The 23266-nt window shown below is 53.3% G+C and overlaps 1 protein-coding gene across 2 annotated transcripts in view; it reads left to right on the top strand.

Moving 5' to 3' along the window:
• Window positions 1–21845: 21845 nt before the first annotated feature.
• TGOLN2 (trans-golgi network protein 2) overlaps window positions 21846–23266 on the top strand; it is a 30944-nt gene continuing 29523 nt past the window's right edge. For both annotated transcript variants that reach the window (XM_068121407.2, XM_068121406.2), the window contains exon 1: window positions 21846–21971. In XM_068121407.2, the coding sequence (XP_067977508.2) occupies window positions 21932–21971 (40 nt within the window). In that variant the 5' untranslated portion in view covers window positions 21846–21931. The remainder of the gene's footprint in view (window positions 21972–23266) is intronic.

Below are 23266 nucleotides of genomic sequence, written 5' to 3'. Positions count from 1 at the left end.
GGCACGCCAACCTCAGATCCGTGCTGATCTCCATCCAGGATCAAAGCCACTGTCCTCAGCACACCAATGTCGGGATTGCGCTGCAGCACCGCCTTGAACTTGGTGAGCAGGATCTCCTTACGGCAGCCTCGGATCTTTTCGAGCTCCTCCTTGGCCTGATCAAGGAGCTGGAAGGCCTTGGCCAGCTCCATGCCGGCCTCCTCCAGCTGCTTAAGGATCTTCGGGATGAACAACACGTGGGCATTTAAGAAGACCAAACTGAGCTTGATGTCCGCCTTTCCGAACAGGTCCTTGGCACTCCGGATTGCCATCGCGTCGTCATCGTTCAGCTGGTCCACAATGTCCTTGACGGCCTCGAAGTGCTCGGCGTAAAACACCGCGGCGTCGATCCACGTCCCCCACCGAGTCAGAATGGGCTCCGGGGGGGGAGATAAAGATTGGGCTGCTGCTCCTTCCAAAGGACAACATGCGACGGGGCTTTGACGAACACCTTCTTCGTCGTGGCAATCAGGTCGTTGACGTCCTTGAACATTTCTCGGACTGTCTCGCAGACACGGTGGAGCGCGTGGGCAATGCAAGTCACATGCAGCAAGTCCGGGAAGAGTTCCTTCAGGGCATGGCCGGCCTTGATCATATAGGCCGCGGCGTCGCTGACGAGGACCTTGAGGCACTCCGGCTTGAAATCAGGCCAACGATAGCACAGCGTGTCGTTGACTGCACGCACGATCTCCCCAGAGTTGGTCTTCTCCAGAAACATGCACTGGACGAGGTGGGGACGAAAGTACCCCTCCTTGGACAAGCGTCCCGCGATGATGTTGGCCACATATCGACCTGCCGAATCGGTCGTCTCGTCGACGGACAGCCAGATGGGCTGCTGTCCGAGGTCGGCACGGAACCCCGCCAAGGCCTCGTCGTAGCACTTGTCGAGGTAGTGCTTTCGAATCCAGCTTTCATCGGGGATCTGGAGAGTGATGTGCTTCTCCAGGAACGACCGGAGGGCAGGGTTTTCCAATTTCGACCATGGGATGCCAGCGGCCAGCATGGCCTGGCACAGCTCCTGAGCCACGACGTCGCACTTGTGCCTCTTTCTGCCACCAAAGTCCTCCATGGTGGCTTGCGTGACCGTCCTCTTCTTCTTCAAGGCCAAGTTGTTCTTGTGGCGGTCTCCTCGGACATGTTGGGCCAGCTCAGACTTCTGCTTCGCCCGGAAAGTCTTTTCACAAGCTCGACAGAAAGCCGTGTCACTCGACACGTACTTGAAGGTGGCCCCATCGCCGCCAGCGTTGAATTCCTTCAGCCACTTGTCACGAAGAGCAGCACTCATCTTGATAGGAGACTTGTTCACACTTTGTGTACACTCTCTCACTGTAGTACACCGCCTCACTGCTGTACACGCTGGGGACGCAACGCACGCAAGTGGACGCAACGTTTTGTTTTTGAGATCGATCGCAGTTAAAAATTTCGATCGCAGTTAAACATTTCGATCGCAGTTAAAAATTACGAAAAATTCCCTAATCTTTTTTAGCATTGCCAGACATTTTCGACCAAAAAGGGCATTTTATTTTATTTTTCCCGAAAAAGGGCGAAATATTTGTTTTTCTCCGAAAATAGCAAAAAAAAAATTTGCGCGCAAAAAAGCGGTTTTATGTGAAAAAATATTTATTTATTTTTCACATAAAAATCCGATGTGCAGTCATGACGCACAAAGACGTACTCCGCTGTGCGAAGCGCCGGGGGGACGTAGGACTGGGGGCCACCGTGGCGGGACGTTGGCACGGGGACAAATCGTCAGGCGGCCTCCTGGAGGTCCGAGCGCTGGCGTGCGGCGGACCAGGGACTGGTAGCGTCGGGCACGAACTCGCCCGGGACGCGGAGCGGCTGGCCGTAGACGAGCTCGGCGGCAGACGCCCGGAGGTCCTCCTTGGGGGCCGTGCAGAGGCCCAAAAGGACCCACGGCAGCCGGTCGGCCCAACCGTCGTCCTGAAGGCCGGCCATGAGTGGAGCGGTGAAACCGCTCGCACAACCCGTTGGCTTGGGGGTGGTAGGCCGTGGTGTGGTGCAGAGTGACTCCCAACGAACGGGTGACCGCGCCCCAAAGTTCGGACGTGAACTGTGGGCCGCGGTCGAACGAGATGTCCGCCGGTGCACCGAAGCGCGCGACCCAGGTGGCGATGAACGCCTGCGCCACGTCGGCGGTGGTGGTGGAGGTGAGGGGCACGGCCTCCGGCCACCTGGTGGTCCTGTCCACCATGGTGAGCAGGTGGGTGAACCCCTGCGATGGGGGCAGGGGACCCACCAGGTCCATGTGGACATGGTCGAAACGCCGTTCAGGCACGGCGAAAGGTGCCAGCGGGGCCTGGGTGTGGCGGTGGACCTTGGCCCGCTGGCAGGCCATGCAGGCATTGGCCCAGTTGCGGACGTCCGTAGAAGGCCGTGCCAGACGAAACGCGCCGACACCAGCTTCTGAGAAGCTTTCCGGCCCGGGTGAGAAAGGCCGTGGAAGGAGGCGAAGATGCGGCGCTGCCAGGTAACGGGCACGATGGGGTGAGGCTGGCCCTGGGAGACGTCGCAGAGCAGGACAGTGTCCGCGAAGGGGATGTCGGCCAGGCGGAGGCCCGCGTCCGCCGCCCGGAGGGCCTGCACCGAGGTGTCAGTGGTCTGGTCGGCCGCCATGAGCGCGAAGTCGACGCCGAGGTGGACCGCGTTCGCGCTGGCCCGAGAAAGACAGTCGGCCACGGCGTTGTCTTTGCCGGCGACGTGCCGGATGTCCGTGGTGAATTCCGACACGGCGGAGAGGTGGCGCTGCTGGCGGGCCGACCACGGCTCCGTGACTTTGGCCATTGCGTAGACCAATGGCTTGTGGTCGACGAAAGCCGTGAACGGGCGGCCCTCCAGGAGGTGTCGGAAATGGCGAACGGCCAGGAATAGACCGAGGAGCTCGCGGTCGAATGTGCTGTATTTCAACTCGTTCGGCCGGAGTTGCCGGCTGAAAAAAGTGAGTGGCTGCCAAACCCCGTCCACCCATTGTTCATGGACGGTGCCCACCGCGTAGTTGGAGGCGTCCGTAGTGAGGGCGATGGGCGCGTTGAGCACCGGGTGAGCCAGCAGCGTTGCGTCGGCGAGGGCCCGCTTTGCGCTCGCGAATGCCGCGGACCAAACGATGTCATGCTTGGCCGGCTTGCCCCAGAGGGCCTCGTAAAGGGGCCGCATGAGCTGAGCAGCGCGGGGCACGAATCGGTGATAAAAATTCACCACGCCGAGGAACTCTTGTAGGGCCTTGATGGAGCGGGGACGCGGGAACGTGGTGATGGCCTCGACCTTGGTCGGCAGCGGCACGGCCCCGGTCTTGGTGATGCGGTGGCCCAAAAAGTCAACGGTCGTCGTGCCGAAATGGCATTTGGCCGGGTTGACAATTAAGCCGTGCTCGCTGAGGCGACCGAACAGCGTTCGGAGGTGGAGGAGGTGCTCGGCGCGGGTCGTGCTGGCGACGAGGATGTCGTCCAGATAGACGAAAAGAAATGGCAGGTCGCGCAGCACGCCGTCCATCAAGCGTTGGAACGCCTGGGCCGCGTTCTTGAGGCCAAACGGCATCCTCAAAAATTCGAACAGGCCGAACGGCGTGATCACGGCCGTCTTCGGGACGTCGGCCGCCCGGACAGGTACCTGGTGGTATCCCCGTATCAGGTCAATTTTTGAAAATATGACCCGTCCCGCCAGAGGGGCGGAAAAGTCCTGGATGTGCGGGATCGGGTACCTGTCGGGGGTGGTAGCGTCGTTGAGGCGGCAGTAGTCGCCACACGGGCGCCATCCGCCCCCCGGCTTTGGCACGATGTGCAGTGGTGAGGCCCACGCGCTATCGGAGCGCCGCACGATGCCGAGGCGCTCCAACGCGTCGAACTCGGCCTTTGCCACGGCGAGCTTGGCCGGGTCGAGGCGGCGGGCCCTGGCGTAGACCGGCGGGCCCGTAGTGGGTATGTGGTGCTCGATCCCATGTCGCACTGCGACGGCCGAAAACGTCGGCCGCGTGAGGGCCGGGAATTCCGCGAGCAGGCGAGCGAACTCGTTCGCCGTCGGGAGGGCGCATGCCAGTTCGGTCGGCGCGGAGCTGCTCATCGTACACGCCAGGGAGCTGAAGGTCTCGGCGTTAACAAGGCGACGTCGTTTGACGTCGACCAGCAGCCTGTGCGTGCAGAGGAGGTCGGCACCCAGCAAAGCCATGGGGACGCTGGCGGTCACAAAGGTCCACTGAAAGCGCTGGCTGCCGAAGCAGAGGGTGACGTCGCGTGGGCCGAAAGTGCGTATGGCCGAGCCATTAGCAGCGACCAAAGAGGGGCCGCAAACGGCGTTCCGCCTGTCCTGCTCGGAGGCAGGTATGACGCTCAGTTGGGCGCCGGTGTCACAAAGGAAATGCCGCCTGGACGCTTTGTCCTTAATAAAAAGCAAGTTGCCCGAGTGGCCGGCGCTCATGGCTGGTAATGAACGCCGGCCCGGCCGTTTCCCGACTTGCCGAAAGTGCACGGGGGTCGGCATGTCCGAGCCTTGTGTCCGAACCTGGTGTGGTAATAACACCACGCCTGGTCAGGTGGAGGCCCCGGCCGTCGTGTTGGAAGCGGTCGGCGTGGCGGCCGCCAGTTGCACCGGCAGTTCGGCCTCCAACCGCGCCGGGTGCTCGGGCGTCGTGGGCGTCGCCTCGGACGGCGGCGGGCTCCAGGTAGCCGCTCCGATGTGCTGGCCCGCCGAGGAGATCTTGTCGGCTTCCCTGGCGAGGGCGCGGGGATCTGTGATCGACGTGACAGCCAGGGCGAGGCGTACCGGGTGAGGCAGCTGGCAAAGGAACAGCTCGCGGAACAGAAAATCCGGAGAGTGCTCACCGAGCAACGAGAGCATGTAGTCCATGCGCTCGGACGGGCGCGTGTCGCCGAGCTCGGGCAGGTCGAGCAGGCGCCGTGCGCGTGCCGCCGGTGAGAGGGTGAAAGCGTCGAGGAGGAGCGTCTTAATCGCGTCATACTTGTCAGCAGCTGGCAGGCGCTCGAGGAGGCTCAGGGCCGCGGTGGCGGAGCCGAGCGCTGCCACGACATGGTGGAAGCGGGTGTCGTCCACGGTGATGCCTCGCAGGGCGAACGTGGGAGTCCGCCTGGGTGAACCAAACAGCCGCGTGAGCCTCCCAGAAGGTAGGCAGTTTAAGAGCCACTGCCGTGTCCATGTTCGTGGTCACCAATGAAGGAGCTGTGCTCCAACGCGAGTCGAAAGGATTGATGCGACCAAAGACGGAAATTCATCCGAGTTGCTTTATTGCACGTATCAAACTCAGGTACTCTGAAAAGCCCGTTTATCGGGCAGCAATATATATACACATTTATGCCGGAGCGTTTGCCCGTGAAAAGCGAGACCGGGCATGCCCGGGTGTCAAGGGCGAGTCCTGGAAAGGCGAGTCTGGACCTGCCCGGGCGTGCTGGACGAGGCCTGGCAAGTCGAGAGCGGGCATGCCCGGGCGTCCTGGACGAGCCCTGGAAAGGCAAGAGCGGGCATGCCCGGGCGTTCTGGGCGAGCCCTGGAAAAGCGAGAGCGGGCATGCCCGGACGCTCTGGGCGAGCCCTGGAAAGGCGAGAGCGGGCATGCCCGGGAAAGACGAGACCGGGCGTGCCCGGGAGGTTCGGGCGAGCCCGGGAACAGCGAGTTCGGGCATGCCCGGGAGAGGCGCGTCTGGGCCCGTCCGGACGAGCCCGGCATGGCGATTGCGCCCTGGCCGCGTCCTGGCAGGTGCAAGGCGATTGTGTACACCCAGCGGTAACCGCTACACTATTATATTTATTATGACTTTTGTTATTAGAAGCGGCTTTGGAAAAACCATCACGATAAGTTATCTTAATACGGATATACACTTCAACACACACACCCCTCAGGGTGGAGAAGGGTGAAGAGGTTGAATCTCTACAACCACCAGCGTGTGACCGTTAGTCGCGTACAGAAAACTTTCTGTGAGAATTCACTTCTCCTAGACAGATAGATAAAGAAAGAGAGAAATAAATAAAAAGCAAGAATTTGAATGAATACAGAGAAATATGAAAAAGTAAGAAGAAATGTGAAATGAACAAACAACAAATATGTCAGGAAGACCCGGATAGATAGATTTCAGCAGTTATTCCCCAGGTTCAAACTGAGCAACAGGTACAAAGCTATGAGAGGTCCGTCAGCAGGGAAACACAGTCCACACAACATCAGGATACGGTACAAACGTAATCAAATGGAAGACCAAATACGGTACCGGTACTGCATTGGAGTCATCAGAAGGAACCCGAATAAGCAAAGATGGAGCCATCAGGAGGAAACTAGATAGGATTCAGGTTTCAGCTGATACTCCATGTAGTGAAAATGTATCAAAGTTGAACCCAGGTGTGATGCTCACTTAAACCACTGAGAGGCGTCTATAAGACCTCGGACGTCCGTGGCTCCGGGCCACTCCTGCGACATTTACTCGATGACATGTAGACTCGGATGGTACGTACATGCAGATATTCTAGGCTTGCTTGCATTGACTAATATTATCGATCCTTCCTATATGATGCCAAGATCCTGATATATATATTGCATGATTGTATTCTACAGGATGTTGCCAGAGATCTGATTGTTATTAAACCTACCTATGGGACAAAGTTGTGGACTTGATTGATTTCCACTACACTCCACAACCCCCAAATCCATCCAGCCACAGCCAAGTGAGCCTTACATTTAAAAAATGCTTTTGCAAGAACTCACTTCTCCTTAGATAGATAAAGAAAGAGAGAAATAACGTAAAATAAATGTGATACACGTGATGCAAGATATGTGTCCTTTGTGCAGAAATCTGCTGCCTCCCCTTTCATAATGTGTATCATAGACATTAAACTATTGTGGATTTGGCTTGGTGATGCTAAAGCAAAGGCCTTACCAGCACTACATGCATTCTCTGGTGCTGACAACACAGCGTCATTATATATTAATGACCCACTGTGGGTGGGGCTTCGGGCTGCATGTGTTCCGGGGTCTTTGGTGCCTCTTGTTGTCTGTGCTTTTGGGCTCCATTAAATACACCGCACCGTCTCATCTCCAGTGGTATCGTGATTCGTTTATTGTGTCCACATCAAGTTAAACACTTCCCACTGGTGTTGTGGCAGCGTTGTGGGATCATTTTCATGCCTCTCATCAAAGGAGATCAGTGAGCTTACGTGGAACATTCATTCGGATATCTACCTCGACTTAGGCCTCAATACCACGGGACGGTACAAGTGGAGAATATGGTAGCCTACCATCAAACACCGAAGCAGTGCTGCTCGGGGAAGTTCGAGACTATCAATTAATTCGATCATTGGTGCCAGAACCTCACCTGCACTTTGACACTCGACTCAAACTTTGCTCTCTTCCTCGTTGATGGTTTTACCTGGGAGAAGAGAACCAAGGCTAACGCTCTTCGTGGATTCAGAGACACGAAAGGTGTTGGTGCTTCCCCGGGACTTACAGCTCAACAAAAGGTGAATTTACTGGATTTGATGTTCGGACAGGTAGCGAATTACTGCTCAGTTATATCATGCAATTGTATAGTCAAAGCATCAACGTCGCTTGCTTCAATATGGCAGACCATCCGCCAGCATTATGGTTTTCAGGCCACCGGTGCCCACCTGTTAGACTTGGCTGATTTTAGAATGCAGTCAGATGAAAGGCATGAGGACTTGTATCAATGCCTGATGGCTTTCTTTGAGGATAACCTCTTGCTGAAAGATGGGCTCAGCCATCATGGCCTATCTCTTGACAAGAATGAGGAAACGTCACCGTCACTGGAGAGCATCGTGGTCCTACGCTGGCTACAACTCGTTCATCCTGACCTATGGTGTCTCGTGAAGCAGAGGTATGGCACCGAGCTCAGGTCATGCACCCTGGCGTACATCAAGCCTGAGATCTCACAAGCCTTGGATTCGCTGCTCGAGGAGATTTGCACATCTGCTGATGCCAAGGCTCTCCGTGCTTCCACCTCCTCCTTCCAGAAGTGGAAGACAGTTTCACCCCCAATGGAAAAGACCAGACCTCATAACTCCCTCCCCTCACGCACACGGCAGGTATCGTGCCCATTATGTAAGCAAGCCGGACGGCCAGATAGACATTTTCTCAGTAAATGTAATTTTCTACCAGATCAAGACCGCAAATATATGGCTAAAGCTCATAAGATAGTTGCTATCCTCCAGGATGATGATGAGGCAATCTCAGGTGTGTGTTTGCAAAAAGGGGGTGATGAACCCACTGGATGATGTGCTGGACTTACTTACACTCCGTGTACAGATTCGTCAGTCACCCTGCTTAGACACATTCTTCCAACATCATGCTATTCGTGTAACCATTGACAATGGAGCCACAGGCAACATGGTCCGTTCTTCCACAGCTAAGAGACTTGGTGTCACCGTCAAGAGCTCATCTCAATCTGCCCAACAGGCTGATGGTTCATCTCCTTCGCATGTTGTTGGTGAAACGCAGCTCTTGGTGTCCAGAGACCATCACAATCTTATATTTGAGGACCTCGTCATGGAGAACCCTGATGTTGAGGTACTTACAGGCACCCATTTCATGGAAACCAATGACATGTCAATTCGACCAGCCAAACACCAGGTGCTAGTGGGAGATTCCTCCATCTATTTCTGGATCCTGACCCCATGCTTTCTCTAACCCATGTAGAGTGAGGTGAGCCCATGTCATTCGTGCACCCCAAGGTCAACAACAATCTGACCTGGGGAATTTATTGAGATGACCCTACCTGATGATCTTGCAGACCTCACAACATTTGCAGTTGAGCCATCCCCTCTTCCTCCAGGACCAGGGTGTGTCAAACCAGTTAAGACTTGGCCTCCACCTCATATTTTAAATAGTGTTGCTGACAAAATTCGCATCGCAAACCTCTCCAATGAACCTCAAGGCTTGTCTCGCAATGTGCATTTTGCTCGTGTACGACCTGTCTTCAATCTTGACAACCAACATTCACAACATCCCCAGGTTGACATGACACAGCCGCTTCTGAAGCAATCCAAGCTAAAGCATGATCAGCTGTTTTCAGAGTCTGTTCTTGTGGACCCAGATCACACTTTGCCTCTTCAAACATGTATTCAGTTCCATACATTACTTAAGGAGTATGATGACCTTTTTCATCTGGAATTCCCAGGATGCAATGGCAAAGCTGGACCCTTCAAGGCGAATGTCAACATGGGACTTGTACTACCCCCACAACGCAACGGTCACCTTTCCCAGTATGCCAGAGATAAACTTGTTGAGTCACCGTGGAGTACCTTAACCAATCATTTCTCGCGAAGAAGCCAAATGGGGGATTGCAACTTGTCACAGCATTTGCCGATGTTGGGCGCTACAGTAAGCCTCAACCTTTACTCATGCGCGATGTTAACTCAACCTTATGCAACATTGCCCAGTAGAAACACAAGATTGCAACAGACTTGACCAAAGCCTTTTATCAGATTCCATTAGCATGATATTCAATGAAGTATTGTGGAGTGGTCACACCCTACAAATGTGTTCGTGTATACACTCATTCTGCCATGGGCACGCCTGAATCTGAAACCACCCTTGAGGAATTGACATGCCTTGTCGATCTTTTAGAAGGGTAGGGGAGTCCTCAAGCTTGCAGATGATCTCGACTGTAGTGGCAACAGTCCTGAGGAACTTCTTCTCAACTGGCAACCTGTACTACATGCCCTGTCACGATGTTATCTGCGCCTATCTGCCCCAAAGACTGTCATCTATCCCAAGACGACAACTATTCTGTGATGGATTTGGCCTCAGGGCACTTTACAAGCCAGCCCACGCTGTGTGGCCACTCTCTCTCTCTCTCTCTCTCTACCTGCTCTCCACCAGATAAGGTTTAGGGCATGAGATCTTTCATCAGGGCCTACAAGATGCTTGCAAGAGTCCTTCCACAATGCACCTTGTACACAAACCCCTTGGGTGCTGTCACTACCGGACGTGAGTCCAGTGAAAGGATCAAGTGGACAGATGACCTCCGCACAAACATCCAAATAGCACAGTCTGCTCTTGCATCCACTGAAATAATTACCCTCCCCCGACCAGAAGATCGACTCTGGATTGCTACAGATGGTGCTGTTAAGAAGTATGGCATCGCATCCACCCTGTATGTGACCAGTGGCAATAAACTCAAACTTTGTGTTTTTCCGTGCCAAACTGTGTGGTCGCCAAATCACATGGTTACACTGTAAAATTGAAGCCCTGTCCATTGCGGCTTCTATTAAACACTTCAGCCCGTACATTGTGCAGTCCAAACACAGTACTTGTGTTCTCACAGACAGCAAACCGTGTGTACAGGCCGCTGATAAACAATGCAGGAGGGAGTTTTCTGCCAGTCCATGTATCATTACCTTCCTTTCTATGGTCAGTCGCTACCACGCCTCTATCAGACACCTAGCCGGATCTGTGAACATTCCATCAGACTTCGCAAGTCGTAATGCACCTGAATGCGAAGACCCCACATGCCAGGTCTGTTCTTTCATACACCAAACTTCTGATTCCACTGTTTACCAGATATCTATTGATGACATTGTGTCAGGCTCAACAAAACTTCCTTTCACCAGCAGGGCCATCATTGCTTGCTATCCAATCTGAATGTCCACACCTCCGGCGCACACATGCTCACCTGTTGCAAGGTACTCGCCCTTCAAAGAGGCTTACCAACATTCACGATGTCAAACGCTACCTCCAAGTTGCTACCATGGCACGAGATGGTTTACTCGTCATCCGGGGGGATGAGCCTCTTGCCCCCTCCAGGGAATGCATTATCATTCCGCAAAGTGTACTGGAAGGCCTGATCACTGCCCTCCATCTACACCTTTCTCACCCGTCATGTAATCAACTCAAATTGGTCACCCACCGATACTTCTATGCACTTGACATGGATGTTTCTATTGAACGAGTCACTGCTAGCTGCCATACTTGCGCTGCTCTCCAGAGAGTCCTGCACACTGTCATTCCCCAGTCTTCCAATGACCTTCCATAGGTGGTTGGCATCTCATTTGCGGCTGATGTCATCAAATGTGAGCGACAACTCATTTTAGTCGTACGAGATGGTGTCACGTCATACACAGCTGCTTGTATCATTGCCAACGAATGCCATAACACCTTAAGGGATGCTCTGCTTCAATTGTGCATTGTGTTACTTCCGCTGGATGGTCCCCAAGCTGTTATACGGACTGATCCTGCACCTCGGTTTTACACCATGTTAGGAGATAAGGTACTACAAGAACACCGCATCACCATTGAGCTCAGTAGAACAAAAAACCTCAACAAGAACCCTGTAGCAGAGAAAGCAGTGTGGGAGCTGCAGGACGAGCTTCTACGGCAGGAACCACATAGAGGCCCTGTCACACCTTTGGCTCTGTCTATCTTCACTCTACGACTCAAGTTGTGTCTTCGTTCCCAAGAGCTTTCCGCAAGAGAGTTATGGACACAGAGAGACCAGTTCTCCAATGTCCAGATTCCCCTGTCCGACAAAAGGGTAATTGAGACTCAGCATCGGCTCTGCCGGATCAATCACCCGTATAGCCAGAAGTCCAAAACCCCCTTAGGAGTTCAACCAACACTGACGTCAGTTGCTATTGGTGATCTGGTTTACCTTCATGCCGATCGCAACAAATCTCAGTCCCGCCAACGCTACTCGGTTACCTCTGTCGAGGATGGCTGGTGCACTATTCGCAAGTTCATCGGTTCCCAGCTACGTAGCACAACTTATCGAATCAAGAGATCTGAGTGCTACAAAGTCCCTTCTTTCTATGCTGACCCCACAGTTTACTCTACTTCTGACCTTCGTCACACTGGTCACAGTGATTTATCCCCTCTGATTGATTCTATTATTATCAACCCTGATATACGAGTTGAGCTGTCTACCATTTCCATAGCTCCAATACTGGTGACTATGCAGCCCATTATGCAAACTCCGCAGCCTATGATGGATCCACCAGTTTGCCCAAATCAGTGGCTCTGGAACAAATCCCTGAGTTGCCTCTTGGTGTCGAGATGCCAATACCTGATCCAGAGCCTGGATCTTCCTCGCCTAGTCATGTGCTGCAGACCTCGGTCCAGGCTCCTGATCCCAGAACATCAGCTTTTACAACACCTACCCCGCCATTTCCTTGTCCCTCTAGCCCGGTTTCATCAGCGCCCACTCTGAGGCACTCAACTCGACAGAGACGCCTTCCAAAACATCTAACAGATTACATACTTCAGTAGTGATGTGAATAATATGGGGGCAGAATAAACCCCAGTTTCGTAAGGATAGTCTACCCCAATAATGGCCCTGTAATGCCACCAGTTATCTAACATCTGTTGCACTGACAATGTATTTTCCATACGGACAATTTATACTTGTTTCTTGTTCCAATGTCATCCACTCACGTGAACTGCTTTAGTATGTCTGAACGTTGGGCCCTGTATGTACATGGTTTGTTGATGCCCATGCATGTTTGGATTGTTTTCACACAGACGTGGTTATATTCTTTACATTAATTTGGTTGTTCCTTGCTCCCCTGTATTTGCTTGAGAAATACTGTGTTGAGGTACCTGTTTGCATTTATTCAGCCTGGGTATCTTTGTTCATCCCTTTGTACCATGGTTAATTGATACAGTGTAGCGGCTACCGCTGGGTTTACACAATCGCCTTGCACCTACCAAGGACGCGGAGCGATCACCATGCCGGGCTCGTCCAGGACGCCCGGGCAGGCCCGCGCTCAACTTGCCAGGCCTCGGCCGGGACGCCCGGGCATGCCCGGGCACGCCCGGCCACGCCCGCTCTCGACTTGCCAGGCCGCGGCCAGGACGCCCGGCCACGCCCCCTCTCGCCTTTCCCGGGCAAACGCTCCGGGATAATGTGTGTATATATATTGCTGCCCGATAAACGGGCTTTTCAGAGTACCTGAGTTGTTTTGTGACAATAAAGAAACTCGGACGAATTCCAGCTTTTTGTCGCGTCCATTCTTCCGATTACGTGGGAGCACAGCTCCTTCATTGGTGACCTACCGACATGGACACGGCAGTTGCCCTTAAACTGCCTACCTTCTGGGAGGCTCACGCTGCGGTTTGGTTCGCCCAGGCGGGCTCCCTGTTCGCCCTGCGAGGCATCACGGCCGACGACACCCGCTTCCACCATGTGGTAGCAGCGCTCGGTTCAGCCACCGCGGCCCGCGCCCTGAGCCTCCTCGAGAGCCCGCCAGCCGCTGACAAATACGGCGCGATTAAAAAGCTCCTCCTCGACGCTTTCGCCCTCCCATCGGCGGAACGCGCACGGCACCTGCTCGACCTGCCCGAGCTCGGCGACATGCGCCCGTCCGAGCGAATGGACTACATGCTTTCGCTGCTCGGCGAGCACTCTCCGGCAATCCTGTTCCGGGAGCTGTTCCTCCGTCAGCTGCCTAGCCCGGTACGCTTCGCCCTGGCAAGCACGATGATCACGGATCCCCGCGCCCTCGCCAGGGAAGCCGACAAGATCTCCGCGGCAGGCCAACGCATTGCAGCAGCGACCTGGGGCCCACCGCCGTCCGACGCAACGCCCATGGCGCCCGAGCACCCAGCATGGTCGACGACCGAACGGCCGACGCAATTGGCGGCCGCAACGCCGAGCCGACCACCACCAGCACGACGACCAGGGCCTCCACCTGACCAAGCGTGGTGTTACTATCATGCCAGGTTCGGACAGAAGGCCCGGACATGCTGACCCCCGTGCACCTTCGGCAGGCCGGGAAACGGCCGGGCCGGCGTTCATTACCAGCCATGAGCGCCGGCCACACGGGCAACTTACTTTTCATTACGGACAAAGCATCCGGACGGCGCTTCCTGTGCGACACCGGCGCCCAACTGAGCGTCATACCCACCTCCGATCAGGACGGACAAAGCGTCCGGACGGCGCTTCCTGTGCGACACCAGCGCCCAACTGAGCGTCATACCCGCCTCCGATCAGGACAGGCAGTCCGCGGTTTGCGGCCCCTCCTTGGTTGCGGCCAACGGATCGGCCATCCGCACCTTCGGCCCGCGCAACGTCACCCTCTGCTTCGGCGGCCAACGCTTTACTTGGACTTTTGTAACCGCCAGCGTGCCCATGGCTCTGCTAGGCGCCGACTTCCTCTGCGCACACAGACTGCTGGTGGACGTCCAACGGCGTCGCCTCATCAACGCCGAGACCTTCAGCTCCCTGGTATGCACATTGAGCAGCTCTGCTCCGACCGAGCTGGCATGCGCCCTCCCGGCGGCAAACGAGTTTGCTCGCCTGCTCACGGAGTTCCCGGCCCTCATGCGGCCGACGTTTTCGGCCGTTGCAGTACGACATGGGATCGAGCACCACATACCAACCACGGGCCCGCCGATCTACGCCAGAGCCCGCCGCCTCGACCCAGCCAAGCTCGCCGTGGCCAAAGCCGAGTTCGACGCTTTGGAACACCTCGGCATCGTGCGGCGCTCCGATAGCACGTGAGCTTCGCCACTACACATCGTCCCAAAACCAGGGGGCGGCTGGCGCCCATGTGGCGACTACCGCCGCCTTAACGACGCTACCACCCCCGACAGGTACTCGATCCCACACATCCAAGACTTCTCCGCCCGTCTGGCAGGATGGGTCATTTTTTCAAAAATCGATCTCATACAGGGATATCACCAGGTACCTGTCAGGGCGGCCGACGTCCCTAAAACGGCCGTCATCACGCCGTTCGGCTTATTCGAATTCCTACGGATGCCGTTTGGCCTCAAAAACGCGGATCAGGCGTTCCAGCGCTTGATGGACGGCGTGCTGCGTGACGTGCCGTTCCTCTTTGTTTACCTGGACGACATCCTCGTCGCCAGCACGTCCCGGGCCGAGCACCTCCTCCACCTCCGAACACTGTTCGGGCGCTTCAGCGAGCACGGCCTCATCGTCAACCCGGCCAAATGCCACTTCGGCACGACGGCCGTTGATTTTTTGGGCCACCACATCACCAAGAACGGGGCCGTGCCGCTGCCAACCAGGGTCGAGGCCATCACCACGTTTCCGCGTCCCCGCTCCTTAAAGGCCCTGCAGGAATTCCTGGGAATGGTGAATTTCTATAACCGCTTCGTGCCCCGCGCTGCTCAACTCATGCGGCCCCTCTATGAAGCCCTCTGGGGCAAGCCGGCCAAGCACGACATCGTCTGGTCCGCAGCAATGGACGCGGCCTTCCAAAGCTCAAACCGGGCCCTCGCCGACGCAACACTGCTCGCTCACCCGGTGCTCAACGCTCCCATCGCCCTCACCACGGATGCCTCCGACTACGCGGTGTGCGCCGTACATGAGCAATGGGTGAACGGGGTTCGGCAGCCACTCGCTTTTTTCAGCCGGCAGCTCCGGCTGAAAGAGCTCAAATATAGCACGTTTGACCGTGAGCTCCTCGGTCTACACCTGGCCGTTCGCCATTTCCGCCACCTCCTGGAGGGCCGACCCTTCACGGCGTTCGTCGACCACAAGCCGTTGGTTTACGCAATGGCCAAGGTCACGGAGCCGTGGTCGGCCCGCCAACAGCGCCACCTCTCCGCCGTGTCGGAGTTTACCACGGACATCCGGCACGTTGCCGGCAAAAACAACGCCGTGGCCGACTGTCTTTCTCGGGCCAGCGCGAACGCGGTCCACCTCGGCGTGGACTTCACGCTTATGGCGGTGGACCAAACCACCGACACCACGGTGCAAGCCCTCCGGGCGGCGGACACGGGCCTCCGCCTGGCCGACATCCCCTTCGCGGACACTGTCCTGCTTTGCGACGTCTCCCAAGGCCAGCCTTGCCCCATCGTGCCCGTTACCTGGCAACGCCGCATCTTCGCCTCCCTCCACGGCCTTTCCCACCCGGGCCGGAAAGCTTCCCAGAAGCTGGTGTCGGCGCGATTCGTCTGGCACGGCCTTCGACGGGACGTCCGCAATTGGACCAGCACCTGCACAGCCTGCCAACAGGCCAAGGTCCACCGACACACCCAGGCCCCGCTGGCACCTTTCACCGTGCCCGAACGACGTTTCGACCACATCAACGTGGATCTGGTGGGCCCCCTCCCCCCATCACGGGGGTTCACACACCTGCTCACCATGGTGGACAGGACCACCAGGTGGCCGGAGGCCGTTCCCCTCGTCTCCACCACCACCGCCGACGTGGCGCAGGCTTTCATCGCCACCTGGGTCGCCCGCTTCGGCGCACCGGCCGACATCTCATCGGACCGCGGACCGCAGTTCACCTCCGAGCTGTGGGGCGCGGTCACCCGCAACCTGGGGGTCAAGCTCCACCGTACTACGGCCTACCACCCCCAAGCCAACGGGTTGTGCGAGCGATTCCACCGCTCCATGAAGGCCGCGCTCATGGCCGGCCTTCAAGACGGTTGTTGGGCCGACCGGCTGCCGTGGGTCCTTTTGGGCCTCCGCACGGCCCCCAAGGAGGACCTCCGGGCATCCACCGCCGAGCTTGTCTACGGCCAGGCGCTACGCGTCCCGGGCGAATTCGTGCCCGACGCTACCAGTCCCTGGTCCGCAGCTCACCAGCGCTCGGACCTCCAGGAGGCCGCCCGACGGTTTGCCCCCGTGCCAACATCCCACCACGGTGACCCCCAGTCCTACGTCCCCCCAGCGCTTCGCACAGCGGAGTACGTTTTTGTGCATCATGACGCACATCGGGGGCCACTCCGGCCGCCGTACGACGGGCTCTTCCGGGTCCTGCGACGGGACGACAAGTCGTTCGTCATCGACATCGGCGGCAGGTCGGACCAGATTGCGGTGGACCGCCTCAAGCCGGCGCACGTGGACATCGACCAACCGCCACGGTTGGCCCTTCCGCCGCGGCGAGGCAACCCCCCGTCCGCGGTGCCCCCCACTCGACCGCCCACCACCACACCGGACCCCCCCCGCCCCCGCCCCACGACCCGCCAGGGGTCGCTTCGGCCGGGTCATCAGGACCCCCCTCAAATTGACCCTGCCGGTGCAAGTCGATTCTGGGGGGACGTGTGTAGCGGCTACCGCTGGGTTTACACAATCGCCTTGCACCTACCAAGGACGCGGAGCGATTACCATGCCGGGCTCGTCCAGGACGCCCGGGCATGCCCGCCCTCGACTTGCCAGGCCGCGGCCAGGACGCCCGGCCACGCCCCCTCTCGCCTTTCCCGGGCAAACGCTCCGGGATAATGTGTGTATATATATTGCTGCCCGATAAACGGGCTTTTCAGAGTACCCGAGTTGTTTTGTGACAATAAAGAAACTCGGACGAATTCCAGCTTTTTGGCGCGTCCATTCTTCCGATTACGTGGGAGCACAGCTCCTTCAACAGCAAGAAATTTAATATAAAAGGGAGATTAATAGAAAGAGGTCACGTCATTATATATTAATGACCCACTGTGGGTAGGGCTTCCGGGCTGTGTGTGTTCCGGGGTCTTTGTGCCTGTTGTTGGCTGTGCTTTTGTGCTCCAATAAATACTCCGTACCGTCTCATTTCCAGTGGTATTGTGATTCGTTCATTGTGTCCACATCAAGTTAAACACATCCTACTGGTGCAGGAAGATTCTCAGGAGTGGGTGAAACCAAGTGGTTCAAACTGTTCCGATGTGTAGAGCATGACATGATGAAGACATTCCAGATGCTCCTCTATATAATGATTCCATCTCAGATAGTATGATCAACACTTTGGCCAGATTTTGTGTGCAAGGCTTATCTCCCAAGAGGCATCGACATCACCAGTATTCTTGAGCTAAGGCAGCACCTGTTCTGCAAATACATGGCTGAAAGTGAAACACTCCCACCAAGAGTTAGACACTCAAGCAGCACGTGAACAGAGTCCATGTCCAGACCAGAACATGGGAGCAAGAGGTCAAGCTCAGGTGACAATACAAGCCCAATGCACATCACGGAGATGCCCATGCCGGCACAAGAAATTACCTTGCACAGATCTTTATATCGACTGAGTATGATGAATTCTGCTCTGCTTGATGATGTTAGTGATGTGGATATATAGACCCATATAACATTAGTACGAGCGCAGGGCAAAAACACATCCTCCAGCACGCGGCATTGCCTTTGTCGCTGACGCCGCTGTGCAGCACATTGATATGGTATGGGGAGGAAGAGGTGTACAATACTTGATCGATTAATTGCGTAATTAAAATAAATAAATAATGATTGTAAAATAGTTAATTTCTTCATTGGCTAACAGCATACCCAAACCACCAGTGTTTCATCCGAAGCTGTTACTTTGTAAAAATTAATTAAATAAAGAATTTATTGATTAATCAATAGACAATTGATTAATCAATAAATCAAAAATACCCTTTATAGCCAAATCACTTGGTCATTGTCATGTCCAAATATTAGCTTACTAGCTCAAAAGGCGCCTGAAATAATGCCCAGATGAGAAAGAAAATAAATAAGTACTTCATAAATCAATAATAATTAAATAATTAATCAATTTACAGTTAACTAACCCTAAGCTCCCAAGGCTCAACCACCACAGAGCGATTTTTAAAATCCATTAAAAATCCAAAAAAAAATCAAAATATATATATATTTTGCGTAAAACACCGACTCACTTATGAACCTCTGGAAATTTGACGAAGATCCGTTCAGCCATCTCTGAGAAAAATGCCGACACACAGACAAGCACACACAGACAAACACACACACACACACACACACATACACACAGAGAAACACAAACAGACAAACACACACAGACAAACACACACATACACACACACAAAGACAAACACACACATACACACACACAGACATACATACACACAGACGCACACAGACACACACATACAGAAGCACAGACAAACACACACACACACACACACACACACACAGACAAACACACACACACAGACAAACACACACACGCACACACACACACAGACAAACACACACACACAGACAAACACACACAGTCGCACAGACAAACACACACACACACAGACAAACACACACAGACACACACAGACACACACACACACACAGACAAACACACACGCGCAGACACACACACACAGACACACACATCTCGTTTTTTCATTTCTGTTCCTCACAATTCCATCTCTCTCTTTTATTCACAGACACACACACACACAGACACACACACAGATACTCACACAGAGACACACACACAGAGACACACACACACAGATAAACGTGTCTCTTATATTATAGCAGATGTATATATACATGATAGTACGTACCACACATACAGAAGCACAGACAAACACACACACACACACACACAGACAAACACACAGAGACACACACACACAGATAAACGTGTCTCTTATATTATAGCAGATGTATATATACATGACAGTACGTACCGCATACAGAAGCACAGACAAACACACACACACACACACACACACACACACAGACAAACACACAGAGACACACACACACAGATAAACGTGTCTCTTATATTATAGCAGATGTATATATACATGACAGTACGTACCGCATACAGAAGCACAGACAAACACACACACACACACAGAGACACACACACAGAGACACACACACACAGATAAACGTGTCTCTTATATTATAGCAGATGTATATATACATGATAGTACGTACCACACATACAGAAGCACAGACAAACACACACACACACACACAGACAAACACACACACACAGTAGACAAACACACACACACAAACCCTAACATCACCATGATGCCCCTACACTTACCCCCTCCCTCCTCCCTCACGCCTATCCTAACCCTAACCCTAACCCTAACAACCCTAACAATAACCCTAATCCTAACAACCCTAACCCTAACACTAATCCTAATCCTAACAACCCTAACCCTAACACTAACCCTAATCCTAACAACCCTAACCCTAACAACCCTAACACTAACCCTAACTAGTCTAGTAGGAAGGCTAGGTCCCCCTGCACCCCCCGGAGATATACTTCTAATCAGTGTTTCTAGATTGGAAAAAATGTGTAGAAAATGACTAGCTATGGCCCCAAGCTGAAAAAATGTCCCACATACCATTTTTATGCAAATTACTGCTGCAAATTTTATGCAAAATTATGCAAATTTTATGCAAATTTTTGATGAGGAGTAGAGTTGAGGGGTCTTTGAGGGCTTCATCGAGGTGCTCTCGGTTGCAAGACTGGGTCATTCTGAGAAGCACAGCAGGGTCAGAGATCATGATGTTCTCCTCCTCAGTGAATCTCTCCATCAACAGCCTCTCCATTGCCTCACACACTGTTTTGAGGCAAAAGAGGGACTTTGCGTAGGCCTTTCCACTGAGAACACCTTTGAGAGATCCACTTGTTACTAGTTGTGCCTCAAAGAGAATCTCTGCATATCCAGAACCACGCATCTTGTGTCCAGTGAGCATCCCGATGTAGTTCATGGATGTGTGGAAGGGTCCAATCGTTACTACATGACTAGCAAATTCATTTGGCCAGCGCCAGATGATGGGAAGGGCTTTCATGCAGACACCCAGATCAAATGTATTCAGGACCCATCTCTGACCCACCTCAGCAGTTGCTGCCTTGGAACGCTTCAGTAGCTCACGAACAACTGCGTTGTCTGTGATCGGTCTGTGCCTGGTGCCTGCATGGCATGGCAATGGCCTGCAGCCTGTGCCTGGGCTAGGGGGTTTCACCTCTGCAACTGGTTCTCCCCCACCCAGCAAATCAACAGTCGACTACTGCACGCCTATCCACCAACCGATCACAGACAACGCAGTTGTTCGTGAGCTACTGAAGCGTTCCGAGGCAGCAACTGCTGAGGTGGGTCAGAGATGGGTCCTGAATACATTTGATCTGGGTGTCTGCATGAAAGCCCTTCCCATCATCTGGCGCTGGCCAAATGAATTTGCTAGTCATGTAGTAACGATTGGACCCTTCCACACATCCATGAACTACATCGGGATGCTCACTGGACACAAGATGCGTGGTTCTGGATATGCAGAGATTCTCTTTGAGGCACAACTAGTAACAAGTGGATCTCTCAAAGGTGTTCTCAGTGGAAAGGCCTACGCAAAGTCCCTCTTTTGCCTCAAAACAGTGTGTGAGGCAATGGAGAGGCTGTTGATGGAGAGATTCACTGAGGAGGAGAACATCATGATCTCTGACCCTGCTGTGCTTCTCAGAATGACCCAGTCTTGCAACCGAGAGCACCTCGATGAAGCCCTCAAAGACCCCTCAACTCTACTCCTCATCAAAAATTTGCATAAAATTTGCATAATTTTGCATAAAATTTGCAGCAGTAATTTGCATAAAAATGGTATGTGGGACATGTTTTCAGCTTGGGGCCATAGCTAGTCATTTTCTACACATTTTTTCCAATCTAGAAACACTGATTAGAAGTATATCTCCGGGGGGTGCAGGGGGACCTAGTCTTCCTACTAGACTAAACAACCCTAATCCTAACAACCCTAACCCTAACCCTAATCCTAACAACCCTAACCCTAACAACCCTAACACTAACCCTAACAACCCTAATCCTAATCCTAACAACCCTAACCCTAACAACCCTAACACTAACCCTAACAACCCTAATCCTAACAACCCTACCCCTAACAACCCTAACACTAACCCTAACAACCCTAACCCTAACCCCGGCATGAGGTTGAATCAATGTATCAACTTGTGTTATACATATTACACATACATGGCTTTTTCACTCAATCGTATGAACCAGGATCGGTTTCAAACACTGCGGTCATGCCTGGCTGGCAGATACCATTACCGTTACGCAAGGTAGGTATAGAGAACCTGGTTTGTGACGTCACTCAGTGGTCCACGTTGGGGGGGGGGGGGGCGTGGCGTACATGGAGAGAGCCTCGTACATCTGGAGGCGAATTCATTGGAAAAAGAACACGTGGACTCGAAGACGTTGAACAACTGGGCTACATTAACCAGAGAACGCAATGGCAGCCCTCACGCTGCTTTTATTCTCTCTTATTCCCGGTAAGTCTGTGATTGTTCTGTGTTATTGGTGACGCTCAAGTAACCATGGGCGCCGGAATTGGGGGTGCTGAGGGTGATGCAGCACCCCCTGCTTTTTCTGTATTGTTTAACTGCAATGGCAATTAAAAGTTATTGAACTTAAAAGTTAAGTTAAGTAAGAGTTCAAGTTATTGAACTGATGCATGTATTGTTAATGCAGTTTTTGATAACTGAGTTAGAGATGATTTCTTTTGATTTGCACATCGCGCACGCCGATATCACCGGTTTGCCAAGGCGGGTTTCACAATCTTCACGTCTTTTGGTGTGCATTGTGCAATTATATAACCGTTTTGGCTTTCTGCCTTGTGTGAGGTTCTTTGGCTAAAATCGTTAGATATAAATTATCCTGTCTGTTTTGTTCAATGGGGTACAAGTACAGCATATAGTATGACATTGTACTACGCACTGTACGGTATGTATGCCACTGACCTTCAACACCCCCGACTCAAAATGCTTTCCAGCGTCGCTGCAAGTAACCCGAAAATGTACTTTGATTGTACCAGTACCCGACTGCAAAGCCGCAATGAGCCGGCGAAGCCAAAGCCTCTTACCACCATTTTACCCATCACTATGGCATCAGTGGGTTAGGTAGTTGGTAGGTAGTAGGTAGGTGTAGTCAGTACCGTACCTAGTTCAAAATGGCACCATTTGCATTCTGGATGAGATTAAAATTTATAAAATTTCCTTCTTGATTAATTCGGTGAATTCCGTCTCAACTTCGGATATTTCCGGCCGTGAAAAACTATCCCCTACGGCCGCGAGATTTCTAAAAAATAATTCTTCGTCAATTTTCGAATATTTGACGCCGTTTTCAGCGTCCGAAATGTGGTAAAAAGCTTTTTTGAAATATTTTTTCAAATGCTCGAATCTCATTGGTTCCAGTGTTTGGTGACGATTTTCGTTGAAGATAACCAGGCCCGTGCGGGCCGAGGTTGGTCTTAAAGTATTTTAATTACAAATTAGAGGTGCATAAGATTGTGAATCAAACAGACGGGTGAAACAAACTCCTGTTGAACGTTTTTCAATTTGTTATGCAGGCTTCCGCATCCGCAAGATGGCGGCCTCCATTGAGCGATTTGGTGCGTCACAGCTTCGGAATTCTCAAGGGATCCAGCAAAATCTGGCTTTTCAACATAATACGTACGCGCTCATTCACAACACCGGCTTCGCCGGCTATAAAAACGTTATAATCGGACAGTCGTGGATGATGATGAAGGCCGCAGGCAAAATGACCAAACACAAGCACGACCTCGCAA

The sequence above is a fragment of the Myxine glutinosa genome, chromosome 7 (genome assembly GCF_964187855.1).
Source record: "Myxine glutinosa chromosome 7, kmMyxGlut1.1, whole genome shotgun sequence".
Taxonomy (NCBI): Eukaryota; Metazoa; Chordata; class Myxini; order Myxiniformes; family Myxinidae; genus Myxine; species Myxine glutinosa.
Note: the sequence above shows the minus strand (reverse complement) of the source record. Positions and strands in the feature narration are given on the sequence as shown.